This window comes from Vombatus ursinus, unplaced genomic scaffold (genome assembly GCF_900497805.2).
Source record: "Vombatus ursinus unplaced genomic scaffold, bare-nosed wombat genome assembly UNPS02014773.1, whole genome shotgun sequence".
NCBI lineage: Eukaryota > Metazoa > Chordata > Mammalia > Diprotodontia > Vombatidae > Vombatus > Vombatus ursinus.
Window position 1 is genome coordinate 8,269,123 of NW_020954551.1, and position 17,032 is coordinate 8,286,154.

General features: G+C 41.3%; 1 protein-coding gene across 2 annotated transcripts in view; it reads right to left on the bottom strand.

The window, feature by feature from the left end:
• Positions 1–17,032, bottom strand: part of CADPS (calcium dependent secretion activator) — a 464,921-nt gene that overhangs the window by 201,768 nt on the left and 246,121 nt on the right. For both annotated transcript variants that reach the window (XM_027864021.1, XM_027864023.1), the window contains exon 8: positions 16,812–16,878. In XM_027864021.1, coding sequence (XP_027719822.1) covers positions 16,812–16,878 — 67 coding nt within the window. The remainder of the gene's footprint in view (positions 1–16,811; positions 16,879–17,032) is intronic.

Here is a 17,032-nt window from a genome sequence, read left to right on the forward strand (position 1 = left end):
ACTCCAGCATCTTTGCCAAGGAAACCAAATGGGTCACGAAGAGTTGGATATGACAGAAAAATGACTCAACAACAACAACAATAAATTCAGCCTGTAGCTCTCAAAGCTGTCCTGCTTATCTATACTTCTTCCTGACCTTCCTTCTGTTCATTTCTTTCCATTAAAAAACAAAAAACCAAAAAAAACCCCAAAGCCCAACAAACAAAAATAGATGCCTTAACGACCATTCTTTGTGTCTCTGTCTCTCTTAGACTATCTCTGTTTCTCTCTATCTCTGTCTCTCTGTCTCTCTTTCTCTCTCTCTCTTCATCTCGGAGAATTACTACAATAGCTTCCTAATTGTTTTCCCTGTCTTAAGCCTGTAATCTATCTTGCACACAACTTTCAAAGAAATTTTCCTGAAGGTTCATTCTATCCCTTCGCTTAATAAACTCATGTGACTTCCTATTGTTTCAAGGATCACATTTAAAAGCCTTCACAACCAGAGCCTTTCCTACTTTCTAGTCTTTTATAACTCACTCCCTTCTCTGCCCACTTTGACCCAATCATTCTGTACAACTCACTTTTCGGCACTTATCACGCTCCATCTCAGTTCATGCACCACCTTCTTCCTGATCCCTTTGGCTACAGGTGCTCTTCCTCTTAAAAACATCTTTATTAATTTTGTGTATGTTTATATTGTATGTTTATATATACATATATAAACATTATAGATCATATATAAATCTATGTATGTATGTGTGTATATGTGTATATACATATCTATACATATTCATATTCATATACATATATATTTGTATCTACACGTGCTGTCTCTTTTAATGGCATGTAAACTCCTTGGAGGCAGCTGGTTTCATTTTGTCTTTGTACCATTAGTACTTAGCATAATACCTGGCACACAGTCAGTCACATAAAAGCTTTTTAACTGACTGATTGACCTCAGACGTTACCTAGTCCACTCTGAACCTGAATGGGAACCCCCATTACAACTTACCTGACAATTGGTCACCCAACTTTTATTTGAAGACCCCTAATGAGAGGGGCAGGAACTCACAACCTCATGAAGCAGCCTCTTACATTTTTGGACTGCACTGCTCGTTAGGCAGTTTTTCCTTACATTCGATCTACGTTTGCTCTTTCTGTATTTATAACCATTGCTTCTGCATAAAGTAGGGTAAGTTTTATCTGTCTTGCACATGACAGTTGTCCATTTGGTGGCAGCTCTCATGTCCCCCTGTTCTGAGTCTTCTCCAACATAAACATTCTTGGTCCTTCTTGCAGTCCATACATGGCATACTAGCGCACGTCTTCATTGTCCCGGCTGCTCTCTAGTCTTTCAGGTCCTTCCAGCCCTCTCTCCATGCTCCAGTGAGCCCCCCTCTTCTGAATGCTGTCCAGCTGACCCATTAATGCCCTTCCTAAGCTGAGCTGCCCAGGACTGAGGACAGCACTGCAGATGTGGTCTGACCCAGAGTGCCTTGCTGGGGTCCTGGGCACTGCACCTCTCACAATACAGCCTAAACCCCACCACCTCCTCTTATACTTACTGACTGGTCTCATTATGTGCTTAAACAGGGTGTCCCCAAAGCAGTTAAAGCTAAAAACCGCATTAAGATTTTTGGGACACCCTGCAGTTTTTGTTATTTTCCTAGATATCCTTTCACATAGTTCCCCCTGTAGTATCGAGGTTAATTAACACAGGAGTCATGCCTTACAATCCTTCCTGTCTCTGAAATGCCCAGCAGAGTTTCTTGTACATGGAATGCAGTTAATGAACATTCGTTTGATTGATTTTAGAAAACTGACTGTGGGCTAAAGTCATGGGAACTAAGCCTCATAAAGGTCATCTTGTCCAACTCTCACATTCTATAGATGAAGAGACTGAGGGTTAAGGATGTTACATGATTTGCCCAAGGTTATGCTTGATAGTGAAGGTCAGAGATGGGATATGAACCAGTCAGTTCACTGACTCCAGTCAGTGTTCATTCCATTTTCTTACGCTGACTCCCCTCCCCTCTTCATCTCTTTTACTGTTTCATGGGAGGAAATTTCAACAATTTACCTTTTTTTTTTTATTTTGGAGGTAATGGGGGAGGGGTCACACAGCTACCTAGTAAATGTCTGAGGCTGGATTTGAACTCAGGTCCTCCTGACTCCAGGGTCAGTGCTTTATCCATTGCACCATCTAGCTGCCCCAATAATTTACTTTTGATAGGAACTGGATCTGAGATTTTATTGGTAAAGGGAAGTTTTGTATGAAAAATTCCCTCTGTCATTGTAGGCCAACACCTTCTCTGTATAGTACAGTATTTGAGAACTTTCTGGTGCTCTGAGAATTTAATTGACTTATCTAAAGCCACTCAGCCACTGTGTGTCAGAGATAAGTTTTGAGACCCAGTCTTCCCAGATTTAATAATAGCTAGCATGTATATAGCGCTTTGACTCATTTGATCCTCACAACAACCCTATGAGGTAGGTGCTATGATTATCCTCATTTTGCAGATGAGGAAACAGACTGAGAGTAAGCCACTTGTCCCAGGACACAGAGCTAGTCCCACTTTAAACTCAGGCCTTCGTGATGATGCCAGCTAGCTTCTAGGTTTGAGGGTGGCTCTGTTATCTAGTATGCCATGTTTCCTTTTGGAGTTTATGTTACTCTAAATCAGTTTCTTCATGTAGAAAATTGATTTCCACTGACCTGGTCTAGGGGCATCTCCTGTGCCTTGAAGTGGACATTCAGCTACTCAAGCTGATAATATAGATATGATAGAAGTAGTGCAACACCACAGAAGCACCTTATCTCAAGGCATTGATTATATGAATTTAGATTTCAAAAGAGTCTTAGTTTGGTTCACATTTGCAATTTTTCATTTATTTACTTTTTTAAAAAAGCAGCTTCTTTAGTGAAGACTTGTGTATTGCTGCCCTCTCCTGGGGAAATGGCTGAAGTTGTCATTGGCAGGCCTACTGCTGGTAAATTTCCCTGGCTTCATTAAAAAAACAATTAAGAGACTTTTCAGCTTTGGTTTGACAGCTTACATTAGGAAATTAGATGGATTTAAAGAAATGTATTTTCCTTAGAAGAATTCAAATGAGTTTAAATACAGAATGACTCTGAGTAATAGAATATGCTCTTCAAAGAACTAGAATCACCCAAAGGGCCGTGGAGGGAATCAAGGTGTTGGCTGCAATTGATTAGAATTAGGCATTACTCAGAACGAGTGGTACAAAGGATACACTCGTAAGACACCGAGGGATTGGGGATCTCATTGATTTGAATGTTCCCTCTAAAGATACAGATCTCAACCTATCCATGCCTATTCATCTGAATGACTGTCGTCCATGTCATAGGAATATAACTCTAGTGAGGGATGGGTCCTGGGAGCTCATCTGGACTAATCCTCTCATTTAAACCTAAGAAGAGTTTGAGGTGCAGAGGTTAAGCCATTTGCTTAAAGTCATACATGTACTATCAAAGGTGGGACTTAAACCCAGGGCCTCTGATTCCAGAGCCAGGGCTCATTCCACAGTATCATATCACAGAGGGTCCCACTAATGTAGAAGAAATAAGCAGGAATAGACACTTGATCTATTATATCCTTGGCATTTTGGGGACAAGATTGTGATTTCATCGGTGTAAGAAGAAAATTCTATCTATCAATGCAGAACAATATGTTCTCTGTAACTTAGAGAGTTAGGGTATTGTCTGGGGACAGCAAGAGGTTAAATGACTTGACTATGGTCATACAGTCAGAGTATGCCAGAGCTAGGACTTGTAACTGGGTCTCCTTGACTCCAGGGCCAGCTATCTATGCACTATGCAACACTGTCTCTAGCTCTATTTTCTTTTTTTAGGCAATTGGGGTTAAGTGATTTGCCCAGCGTCACACAGCTAGTAAGTGTCCAGTGTTTGGTCTGAGGCCAGATTTGAACTCAGGTCCTCCTGACTTCAGGGCTGGTGCTCCATCCACTGTGCCACCTAGCTGCCCCCCCCCCAGCTCTATTTTGTATGGGTCAAAAATATGGTGGGTTGATCACCTAGAAAAAATGAGAGACCACTATTGGATAGCCAATCCACATGCAACAATGATATTTATGAAATGAGGAAAGTCCTTGATAAAGGCTACTAGTACACTGAGAGGGTCTTCTATATTGACTTATGGAAGGAAATGGACAAGAGATGGACAGATATGGGTAGGCTATGATCTGCATTGTTGGAGGAAATACGTTCCTTGATGTGATCATAGATCCATTGGATTATTAAATGTAGGATGATGGGATCTTGAGCTGGAAGGACTATTAGAGAGGATTTAGTCCAACCACCCTTATTTTATAATGAAGGAACTGTGGGCCAGCTAGGTTAAGTAACTTGGCCAACTGGCTGGTTAGAGCAGAGGCAAGATTTGAGCCCACATCTCTTGGCTCTCCGTCCTGGGTTTTGTGCCATATTGTTTCCAGGAAAAAAAATCCTCTGATCTGGATTCTTAAGCACTTCTGTTTGTGGGTCAGATTATTGTAGGATTTTGAGCTGAGAGCAACCTTAAGAGATCATAAAGTCTAACACTCCACATTTTATAGGAGAAGAAACAGAGGGCTAGAAAAGCAAAATGACATTCCAGGTGGCCTGGCCTTCTCCCATTTCCCATCTCTGTGTTCAGAGGGCACTCACTCCCTGCTCCCTTTCTCCTCTATGTGTCTCTACTCACCTTCAAAGTTCTACTCGAGTTTCACTTTCTAAATGATCTCCTCCTTACCTTATAGATGTAAATATCTTCCCAGTAAGTTCCGTGAGGAAAAGGACAGTTTCTTTTTTGTCTTTGTATTCCTAGCACTTAGCACATTGTTGCCACTTAATAAATATTTCCTTATGGGTCGATAGCCCAACGTCAAGTTCCAAGGTCATAAATAAGCACGTATTTTGGGATTTGAACCCAGATTCTCTGATTATGAATGTTATTAGTATACATCAAATCCACTCATTGGAATAGACCAAATTGTTGATTAATCTTGGTTTTAACAAGGCAGGCACTGCAGAAGTAATGACTGATCAACTTTGCCCCTTAAAGAGAAGGACAATATTTAAGATTTGAAAGTTAAAATTAGGAATCACCTCTACTCTTGCTAGGGCTGTTGCAACTCACTAAAGTAACCTTTGCCTTTGAATTCAGGTATGACCCTGGGCAAGTGACAACCTCTTTGGGACTCAGTTTCCTCATCTGTAAAATGAGTGGGTTGGACTAAATGACCTCTAAGGTTTTTTTGCACTCTAAATCTATAATGCTATAAGTACAGCCTTCTTGGCACAATAGACTCAATGTTGGACACGAGTCTATGATTCCGTAACATTGACTTTCAAAGAAAATTGACACTATATTTTGATGGAAAAATTAAATCTCTCACCGTATAATATGAGTACTGGATAAAATGTAGAAAGTTAAAAAAAATTGTTCACCTCCCCCCCCCCAATTTAAAGCAAGAATTTAAATACAGAAATAGTCATCTCAAAGAAGATGGTCAACATTCAATGGAACCATGGAAGGAGAAGGGATGGGGGGGAGAAACAATGTGAGGGACTAGAGATTGTCTGTAATCAGGTATTGTTTTTGTTATCATTTATCTTATTATGGAGTCATCAGACTTTAGATTTTGAGCTGGAAGGGTCCTGAGAGGCCATCTCATCCAATGTCCTCATTTTATAGGTGAGGAAACCAAGCTGAGAGAGGTTAAATGTTTTCTTCACATTTATGGGTCTCAGGAAACTGCCCACAATCTAGAGGGCTTCCCCACAACAGGGATTCAACAGGATCATGAAGGAATGAGTTTTTGTTTGTGTTTTTAAATTGCAGGTTCCTAATTCACACAGAAATGACTACAACCCATTGATGTAACTTTGCCTCCACCAAAAATACAAAAGTACTTTGCTACCAGTTTAACATTAGATCTGCCTCTCATCTATGGTCCAATTCATTGCAAAGGTGAGTTTCATTTTTAAACACCATTCTGGGTAGCTGACATGGGTGCTGGCATTTTCCTCTGACTGATAATGGGTCATTATGCCGTCAGGAACTAGGGATTTTCCCATAAGCTGGAGCAGTCAGGATTCTTATAAATTCAGTTTCGGGTTGGGAACCTGTCACTGAGTGGCTCCATAGAGTTAGACACATATGCTTTGTTGGTTTGGTCTGAAATGCTAGCATTTATGTAGCATTTTATGGTTCACAAAATGCTCTGTGTGTGTGTGTGTGTGTGTGTGTGTGTGTGTGTGTGTGTGTAGTCTCTGATCCTTACAACCATAAGGGATAGGTACTATTATTGTCATCCCCATTTTACAGATGAGGAAATGGAGGCACAGAGAGGTTAAGTGACTTGCCCAGGGTTATACTGCTGGCAAGTGTCTGAACTCAGGTCTACCTGACTCCAAATCCCACTTTGCCTCCTAGCTGCCTGGAGTGAGGAGATCTAATTTCGAAGATTCCAACAATCCAGCTTTTGATGAAAATTGTTTTGGACATTTTGCCAAGATGTTAAATTTTAAAAAACCGTGTAAGCATTTCATAAAAAATTGTGAATTTCTTTTTGTTGTTGTTTATCTGGAAAACATTACATATTTCACTGTTTTTGGAAAAAAACAGTCTTGAAGTATTGACTTAGTGATACTCTGAACCTGGAGTAGCACAAAGTGTTATTTGTTCATTGATGCTAAAATGAAAATAAATAAACATCCCACAGCTGCTCTAGTACATGAACATTTACAAATAATAACTCTCAATCAGCCAGCCCTTCAAGGCTGGGCTCAATCACCACTTATTCAAGAAGCCTTTCCCAGTTCCCCCAGTTATTACTGCCTTGCCCCTAATCACTCCGCATTTCTGTTTTGTGAGTGTATGTGCGTATACATGTAAGAATATATGTATACATATATGTGTGTGAATATACAAATGTGTATATGTTTCTATACTTGTTGGCATCTGGTTGGACAGCCATGTCTGGCTCTTCATCACCCCATGGACCATATCATGCTGGTACTGTCCGTGGGGTTTTCTTGGCAAAGATACTGGAATGCTTGCCATTTCCTTCTCCAGTCGATTAAGGCAGACAGAAGTTAAGTGACTTGCCCAGGATTGTGATCGTAGTAAACTCAGAAGTTAAGTCACAGAGTTAGTAAATGTCTGAGGCTGGAATCAAACTCAGATCTTCCTGATTCCAGGAAGGGCTCTATCCACTGTACCATCTAGCTGCCTATATATACAGGGTGTCCCTTAAATCTTAGTGTAGTTTTCATTTTTCATGATAAACTGTGTTTATTTATCTGTGAATGTGATGTATCTCTTCCAGGAGAATGGAAACTCCTTGAGGGCAGGGATTGCTTCAGTTTTGTCTTAGTATCCCCAGCAGGTAGAGCAAAGATTCTTAATCTGTGGTCCATAGATCCCTTGGGGGTTGTAGATAGATTCCAAAAGGTCAGTGAATCAAAAGAAAAAACAAATCACCATTTAAATAACTGTATTTCAATAGAATTGATTTCCTCTGAAATCCCATCTATTTTTTTTTTTTTTTACATTTTTCTGAGAAGAGGTCTATGGATTTCTTTAGACTATGAAAAAAGTCCATGAAGGGGAGTAAGGGAAGAGAATCAGTACTTATATAGCACCTAATATATTCCAGGCATTGTACTAAGTGCTTTTTACAAATATTGTCTCATTTGATACTCATAATGACCATAAAGGGTAGGTATTATTATTATTATTATCCCCATTTTACTGTTCAGGAAACTGAGGCAAACAGAAGTTAAGTGACTTGCCCAGGATTATGACCCTCGTAGGCTGATGACACATGGTTCAAAAAATGTTTAGAACACTGATCTGATGCACAGTGCCTAGCACAGTGTAAGAGCTTAATACATACTTGTCCCACAAGCAAACACTCTTGGTACATTAAATGATCCATCAAAGGCTGGGAACAGCACTGCATCAGGACATATCCCGCTTATGAATATCTATCTTTCTCCCACCCCATCGACTCTCCCTGGTGTTGGATATTCAGTAAATCACAGTAACTTCAGAAAACATTCTGATGTGTTTTCTCAAGTTGGAGGACACTGAGGCTTGGGGATGGAATTTAAAATCCATGTAAGTCAAAGTTGTGGGGTCATGAGATTAAGTCCAACACTGAGACACTATTATGCTAGGAAGACTGAATTCCTGGGATGAGAAGATCAAAGATTTAGAGCTAGAAGAAACCTTGGAAACCGTGTAGTGCAACTCTTTCATTTTACAAATGAGGAAACTGAGGTTCAATGGGCTCAATGACTTGCCTAAGGTTATAGAGCACCATCACCATAAATAGTAGTACATGAACCCAGGTCTTCTTGACTCCTAACCCCAAGTGTTATACTCTATCCACTATTCCACATTGCCCCAACCAAGTGCTGATGTATGCCATCATTCCCATATCAAGCAGCCTCAGGAATCAGAGCTCAGTGACTGATACATCAATGCTATTAGCACAAGAATGGATTACACTCAGCCATGACCAGCCTTGTGATGAAGGGGACCTGCTTCCAGCCAGCCTCAGGGTGATCATCATCCATAAATCTCAATCTGTGTGTCTCAGCTTTGCAGTTAAAACATACACTGAGGTTCTGCCACACTGTTTCTGTAGAATTTGTATTCAGGTGATCAAGGCTCCAAGTAAGCACCACTGAAGACATGGGAAGTCTCTTACTTGAAAAGAGAACATTATCCTCTCTGGGATTCATCCTGACCTCCACCAAATGTTTGTTCCTTTGTCACAGCAAGAAACTGGCATTGGTGGGATGAGTCATGTGGCGATCTGAAAGCCACTTGTGAGTGGGCTGATCCAAACGCACAGAAGATGTGGTGAGAGATGATCTGGGAAGCAAAACTGAGTGGTGAAAAAACACTGGGTTTGGAGTCAACAGCAGTGGGTTCTACGTTCCTTCCTGTCTCCGTCTCTGTGGACTCAGACATGTTCAACCTCTCTGAAATTCAGTTTCCTCATTTGTAAGGTGAGAATAACAAGACTGTTATTGTGAGGATGTTGGTGGGGACCAAACAAAATATGCCTAGGACTTGGCAACTTATAAATTTCTATGAGAGGCAGCATGGTGTCATGGATAGAGAGTTGGGCTGGGAGTCAAGAAGGCCTAGGGTCAGATCTTGTGACTGATGCTCGACAGCTAGTGGGAGGTACTTTAAAGGTTGTCAAATCCAATTACTTCATTTTGCAGACAAGGAAACTGAGGCTGAGGGTTGTTAAATAATTAGCCCATAGTTATACAAATGATAAAAGTCCGAGGCGGGATTCAATCTCAGGTTCTCCCAACTCCAAATCTGGCACTGTAGCTTCATTAACCTGTCAGTGTTCTAGGTGACTCTAGGTTAGAGCTGAGTTTCTGATCTGTATCAATGGAAGGAGATTTTCTCACAAAGATTTAAAAAAAAAAAGTATTTGCATCATAGGTCCACACTCTTGTTTGCTGTGTTCGGTTGTCTACAATGCCTTATGACCCCATTTTGGGATTTTCTTGGCAAAGATACTGGAATGAAATACCCTTTCCTTCTCCAGCTCATTTTACAGATGAGAAACTGAGGCAAACAGGATTGAGTTGTCCAGGGTCACATAGCTAGTTAGTGTCCGAGACTGGATTTGAACTCATGAGGATGTGTCTTCCTGACTCCAAGCCCAGTGCTCTACTACTGTGCCACCTAGATGCCCCCAGACACTTTACCCTAACCAAAAAAATGCTAGAAAAGTATTAAAAGTAAGAACTTAATATGTCATCTCTAAGGTAAATATAAATGTAGAATGTTAGGATTAGGCCTTGGATATGATCTAGGAAGTCTTAAGCAAAGGGTGGATGATCACTTGTTAGCTTAACATTGTGGGAGTTCCTTTTGTCTATGGGTTATGCTTCATGGCCTCTGAGGTCCTTGCCAATTCTCAAATTCTGTGATAGTTCAACTCCATAGTTTTATAGGTGAGGAAATTGAGACCCGGGGATGCCCAAGTTCACACAGCTCATTCGTGATGGAACTGGGACTAGGAACCAGACATCTGACCATCAGCCCAAGGCCCTTTGCCCTAGATCAATGGTTCTAGAATAGAATAATTGAGGTGTAAAGGATCACAACCATTCTGGAGAACGAATGGAGAGAACAATTGTTTTTGCAGGCAAATGCGATGAAGTTCAAATGAACCACCAATGAATTCATGATAGACATAAAGGTTTAGTCACTACCATTTTATAAGCATTATGTCCTACAAGAGCCTGGTCAGCACCACAGCAATGGTAGGCCTGCTTGGGTCATACTTGGACAAGCATGACATTGTTATTGTCTGTGGGGTACAGTAGAAGGAACACTGAATCTGGAGTCAGAGGACATTGGTTCAAATCCTACCTCTTCCCCTTCCTGTGTGACCTTGAGGAAGCCATTCCCCATCTCTTGGCTTCAGTTTCCTCCCCTACAAAGTGAGGAGATTGGATGAAGTGGTCGCTAGGGTCTTTCCCAGCTTTGAATCTATGAACTATGAAGCTAGATACCCTGTGCTTGTACCTATCTGATGTGTGTGTGTGTGTGTGTGTGTCATTCTCTGACCATGATACCTATCACTAATAAGCAAAGTAGCTATTACTCCCTTTGTGTCTCTACACAAAAGGGCGAGTAGCTACTTTGCTCATTGTATGTCTTGTAATGCCCAATATAAACAACGCATTTATGATTAATCATCTGTTCTCTCAATTCCAGTACTTTGAGCAAGAATTCTCAACAAAGGATAAATTTCACAAATCAGAATTAAGGAGACAAAATGGGAGGAATGACTTTACTTATTCTTTTTTTGGCCGGGAGGAGGGAAGAGTCTGGAGCTGTGATTTCATTGGTATGGGAGAACTCCCAGTATGGAAATTTCCTCTTACTAGCATAGACCAGCAATTTGCCTCCAACCTAATCATAGAGGGGCACTTGGGGAACTGAGAGGACAACTGATTTGCTGGAAGTCACATTGATAATTTTGTGACTCTAAGGCTGTTCTTCTCACCTCTAAGTCATGGTATCTCTCACACTTCCCTAATGGTTTTCATCAAGCAGGTTAATATAAATATATATATATATATATTACATATATGTATATGTATATATATACATAATGTATTTATCTGGATGTTTGATCTATAAGAAGCCCAACACTTGGATATCTGGAAACATCTGAATGACTTCTAGATGTGGGGCAGCAGTTGACACGGCTACCCTTCCCCTTCTCATTCCTCAAAATTTTACCTATTTTCATCAAAGGCATTGGTATACAGCTCAAACCTGGGCAGATACTGCTGGTGCTGGTTATCTATTTGAGGGAAGGAAGGTATCATGGACCAGCGCGGGAAGAATGCTGGATTTGAAGCCAGAGGGTCTGAGTTCAAATCCTGACTCTGACATTTGCTGTCTAGGTGACTTTGAACAGGCCCCTGCAGTTCTGTTTCCTTAACTGGAAGTCAAGGTAGGGGTAAGGGGTGCGGGGCAGGGGGTAGGGAGGTTAGCTTTGCTGATCTCTGTGGTCCTTCCTAGATCTTAAGCTGTGAACCCATAATGAGTTATTGAAAACAAAACACATAGCTACCAGTTAGGAAATTGGACTTCTAATCTGCCCGTAACTAGCTATGCTATCTTAGGCATGTCATATAAAATAATAATGGCAACAATAATAGTATTTATTTTGTATTTTAAGCAAAAGTGCAAAGCACTTTTAAAATATTATTTTATTTTATCCTTGCAATAGCCCTGGGAGATAGGTGCTATTATTAGTCCCTTTTTATAGATGAAGGAACTACAGAACTCATTGTCTTTCCCCCTCAACCCTGCCCCTTTCCTACCTTCCCTATTACTACAGAGGGCAATACCATCCTGCCAGTCCTTCAGGCTCACATCCTAGGAGTCATCCTGGATTCCCCATTAGTCTCTCACCCTCCATATCCAAACTGCTGCCAATATCTGTCAGTTTCACCTTTGAGTATCTCTCCAATATGCCCCCTTTCTCTCCTCTGACACAATGCCATTTTAGTGCAGACCCTCCTCACCTCATGCCTGGATTATTTTGATAGTTGTGGGTGAATCTGTCTGCCTCCAGTCCCTTCCTACTCCAACCCATTCTCCATTCAGCCACTAAAGTGTTTTTCTAATCTCAGATCTGATCATGTCCCTCCCCTGTTCAATAAACTCCGGTAGCTCCCCATTGCCTCTAAGCTCAAATGCAAAATGCTCTGTTTGGCATTCAAAGCCCTTCATAACCTAGAGCCCTCCTCCTTTTCCAGTCTTCTCACACCTTATTCCCCTACATGTACTCTTCAATCCAGAGACACTGACTTCCTTTAAGACCCAACTAAAATCCTCCTTCCCTGTAAATAAGATAATTTATAATTTTATTGATATAATATAATAATATATTGATATATATTATTATATTAATATACTTATGTATACTATACAATTTACATATTAATATGATATAATAATAATAAAAGCCTTCCTTAACCCCTCTTAGTTCCAGTTGCTACTCTCTGTCAATTATTTCCTATTTTTTCTGTCTCTAGCTTGCTTTATATATAGTTGTTTGTGTGTTGTTTCCCTCATCAGACCGTGAGCTTCTTCAAGGCAGTCATTGTCATTTGCCTCTTCTTATATTCCCAGAACTTAGCACAGTCCTTGACACATAGTAAACATTTCAAAAATGTTTATTGATTGACTGATAAAGCAGACAGAAGGTGACTTGTCCAGGGTCACATAGCCAGTAAGTGTCTGAGGTCATATTTGAATTTGGATTCCTTACTCCAGTACTCTATCCATTGTGCCACCTGGTGTCCCTGGGCCCTAATTTCCTCGGCTGTAGAAGAAGGGAGTCAGGCTAGATTCAAGGTTTTTAATCTTTCTTTCTGTGTCATAGAGCTCTTTGGTTTTCCAATAAACTCTTTGTGCAACATAGAATAATGTTTTTAAGTGCATAAAATATATGCATAGGATTAAAATGGAAACCAAAGGTTAACAAAAATAAAGACCCAATTTTTTCCCATCCAAGTTCATGTATCCTGAAATTTATCCATGGATCCCTTGGGGGGTCCATGGACCCAAGCTAGTAACCTGAGGACTAGATGGATTTTCCTGATCTGCCATTTTAAGTCTTTATAGGAAAGGTAAAGTTCAGTTTAAAAAAAAATGCAAAATCCCTGCACATATTAATGTGAGAGATCAATTAACCTCATGCTGTTACACATCTTTTTCTTTAGCATTGTTCTAATTCAATTTAATCATCATTTCTTAAGTACCTGCTATGTACCAGATAAAGTCCTAGGTTCTGGAAATTCAAAGCCAAAAACAGAGATCAGAAATATTTTCTGGTAGGAGGTGATGCTTGAGCTAAACTTCAGGGAGAGCTAGGGATTTTATGAGGCATAGCTGAGGAAAGATTTACCTTACAGGTATAAGTGACAGCATGCAAAACACGGAGAGGGAGGTGGTAGATTGTTGCAGGGGAATAGCCAGTGAGGCTGGAATGGAGAGGGTGTGATGAGGAGTATCTGGAAATTAAGTCTGAAAAGGTAGGTTGGGGCCAGATTGTGAAGGGCTTAAAATGCCAAACAGCAGAGTATGCCTTTGATTCTAGAGTCCAAAATAGGGGATCACTAAAGATTCTGTAGCAAGAGAATAATGTGCTTTGGCTTCCCAAATGTTCTTTTGGCAGCTGTGTGGAGGATGAGTTGGGGGGGGGTGTAAGAACAGAAGCAGAGATTAATTAGGAGCCTATGAGGGGTCTAAGTGAGAGGTGATGAGAGCTTGAAATATGGCTGTGAGCACCAGAGCAGAAATCGGGAAAGGGCCGGGGAGGGAGGCAGGAAAAGTTACAGAGGGAGAAGGAACAAGAGTAGACAAGAAGTGGGTCTCCATAAAAGCTGGGCTAATCATATCTGGACCATCTCTCTCTGTCTCTGTCTCTGTCTCTGTCTCTGTCTGTCTGCCTCTCTATGTCTCTTTCTCTGTGTCTGTCTCATGCTCTATCTTCACTGTCTCTGACTCTTTATTTCTCTCTGTCTCTCTCTGTGTGTCATTGTCTGTGTCTCTTTCTTTTCATCTTTCTCCTCTCTTGCTGCATTGACACCCTGGAGACTCCACCACCCTGAGCCCTGCTCTCCTGACTCACTCCCTGGTACAACTTTAGGAAGGAACCCAGCCCTGCTTTACCTAACGCACACTTGTCCTCTCTCCAGACTTAAGTCTGATCCTCCTCACTTACTGCACTGTCAAAATCATTCCTCTACCCCAGCTCGCATTTATGTGTTGTCTTACACCATTAGAGTTTCATCTCCTATCTTGTGTGCTTGTCTTTATGTCCTTAGCACTTAGCACAGTGCCTGGCACTGTAATTTTCCTTCCTTCCTTCTTTCCTTCCTTCCTTCCTTCCTTCCTTCCTTCCTTCCTTCCTTCCTTCCTTTCCCTCCCTACCTCCCTTTTCTTTTTCAATTATGTGGAATACCAGTGTCTTGCCTTCTGAATTTAGATGAGGTAATTCAGGAGTGTCTTTATGCTAGGGCCAGGCCAATTTCTTTCCTGCACCCCAAAATCTTTGCTACCCCCATGTTCATCTTAGTTATATTCCTCAAGCACAGTGTGGATCTGACATTCCAAGGAAAAGGACTCAGTAGAATGGTGTGAGAGTATTCATCATGAGGAAGGCAGAAATGGGGTCGATGTGGTCCTAGGGCTATTTTCAGCACATTTTCCCCCTGCTTTTTCCTGTGTGGAGCAATTTCTCTAAAATAATAGGTGATTAGAGGCTTTTCTTAGGTTCTTAGTCATTTAAAATTGTCAGAGGGATGTCATGGGGCAGCAATTAGCCTTTTAAGGATGGCAAGGATGGATAGCTCCCATAGAGTGATTCTCGGGTCACATGGCCTCCACATACAGATCAATGATTTAGAACTGGAACTTACCTTTGAAGTCTTCTAGTTCAAACCCCCTCATTCTACACATGAGGAAACTGAGGCCCAGAGAGGTGAACTATTGTGCCCCAGGTTACACAGGGCGGAGGCAAAACTAGAATCCAGGTTCTTTGATCTCTAAGTCTGCTCTTTCTCCTGTGCCACACTGGCTCTTAGGAGACCTCACTAGCTCATACTTCTTTTTCCAGTTACCAGTGGTTATACCAGTGGTGCTGGGGAAGGAAGACTGGATTTCCAGCATGGGCGAGGAGCTGGGTTTGAAACCTGGCCTTGCTATGTGTATGCCATCGGGCAAGTGACTTCACCTTTCAAGGTCTCAGTTTCCTCTTTTGTAAAATGAGCGGCTTAGACTAGATGATGTCTGAGTGCTCTTCTAGCTCAATGTCTAAGATCTCATGATCCCAGGATAATACTGGTATAATAGACTTTCTGGGTTATAGCAAGAGAGTTGTATGGTTCAGCATAACAGGAAGCTGACTGAATGGTCGTGCATTCATTCATTCAGTCAATCAACCACCCAGCCAATCAACTAAACTCATCCTTGCCTGCTCGTACTGAGTAACCTTTGTCCGTGTCCCAGGACCACATTTCCAGAGTTGAAAGGGCCCTCAGAGACCATCTAGTCTCTGGGTTGATGGTCTAGGGGAGTTGAAGGGGAAAGGCAACTTCCCTATCTCCCATCTAGCCTTGGAGGCTGTAATTAGCACATGGCCCTCTCTATATTTGTGGCTATTCTTTCTTGATCTTGGAGAAACAAGTATTCCTAGGTGGATATATCCAAGCATTAATCAACCTTAAGAATTTAGGAGATCCGAAGGTCCCAGCTGAGGTCTCATCAGAAGCCACAGTTGGTAGCAGAGTCACTGGAACCAGTCACAAGTGCCACAGGAATTGGGAAGTGACTGAGCAGGAGCCTTTAGATGGAAGTGTCCAAGCAATGATCATTCCAACATTCATAGAGATTTCATGGTGGCAGCTGAGTGATTGGTCCAGCTTGGCTACAGATTAATTCATCCAGCAGAGAACCCACATCCTCTGAGGAGCCAGGCCAGTGGGAAGTGAGTTGTTTATTAGCATCATCACACCCTGTAGCCAACTTCATGAGTACTTCAAAAAGGGAAAAAAGGACTTCCAGAGCCAGCGGTCAGGAGGTCCTCCCTTTGATTGACACACAAGTGTCTTACTATCATTGTACTCTAAGTTTCAGTCTATTCTTACCTTGGATCCTGACTCTATTTGTGGAAGAGTACTCCCCAAACCTTTGGGGGGGCATGTTTTGAACCAACTACTCTTTTCTATCATATGAGTAAAAATCCCTTTCTTAAAAAAATCAGCTAATCGAAATATAGCTGCCTGGTGTTAATGGCAAGTACACTGACTGGGGTTTGTTAATAATAGCCCTAGAACTCACCCCCTGCAGAGCTACTGTTATAACTCTGACAGAAGCAGTAATCAGCTGACCTTCTGGGAACTTCAACCTGAAATGCAGGATGAATGAGTGAGCCCAGAAGAGATGCTCTAATGGGGACAGGATCAAAATCTTAATAAACCTTCCATGATGGCAGTTATTTAGACGCATGAAAGACTGGGATTTCATTGACATGGAGTAGAACACAACCTATCTAGTACTTGGGGAGTTGGTCTGATGCACATAGAGGTTAAGGTTATGCTCAGGGTCATACAGCTAATGGATATCAGATGCAGGGTTTGAACTCATGTCTTACTTAGGCTTCAAGTTCATCTACTTCATTTTCCTATTCCACCTTCTTTAAAAATTAGAGTAGACACTAAATTAAAATGTTACCTGGACCAATACAAAGAATCTTTTCTTCCATCTCTTCCAAACATTCTTACCAATGGCCCATAAATACCTAGAAAGGGAAAAACAAAACTCAAGTTAAGGTGAGTGGAAGGAGATGACAGCATTATTTCCCAAAGCCTCAGAGAAGTAAGCAATACATTGTACTTATAAGAGTATAAAGCCTAATGACAAATCCATCACAAGTTTCAGGAAGCATTTATGAA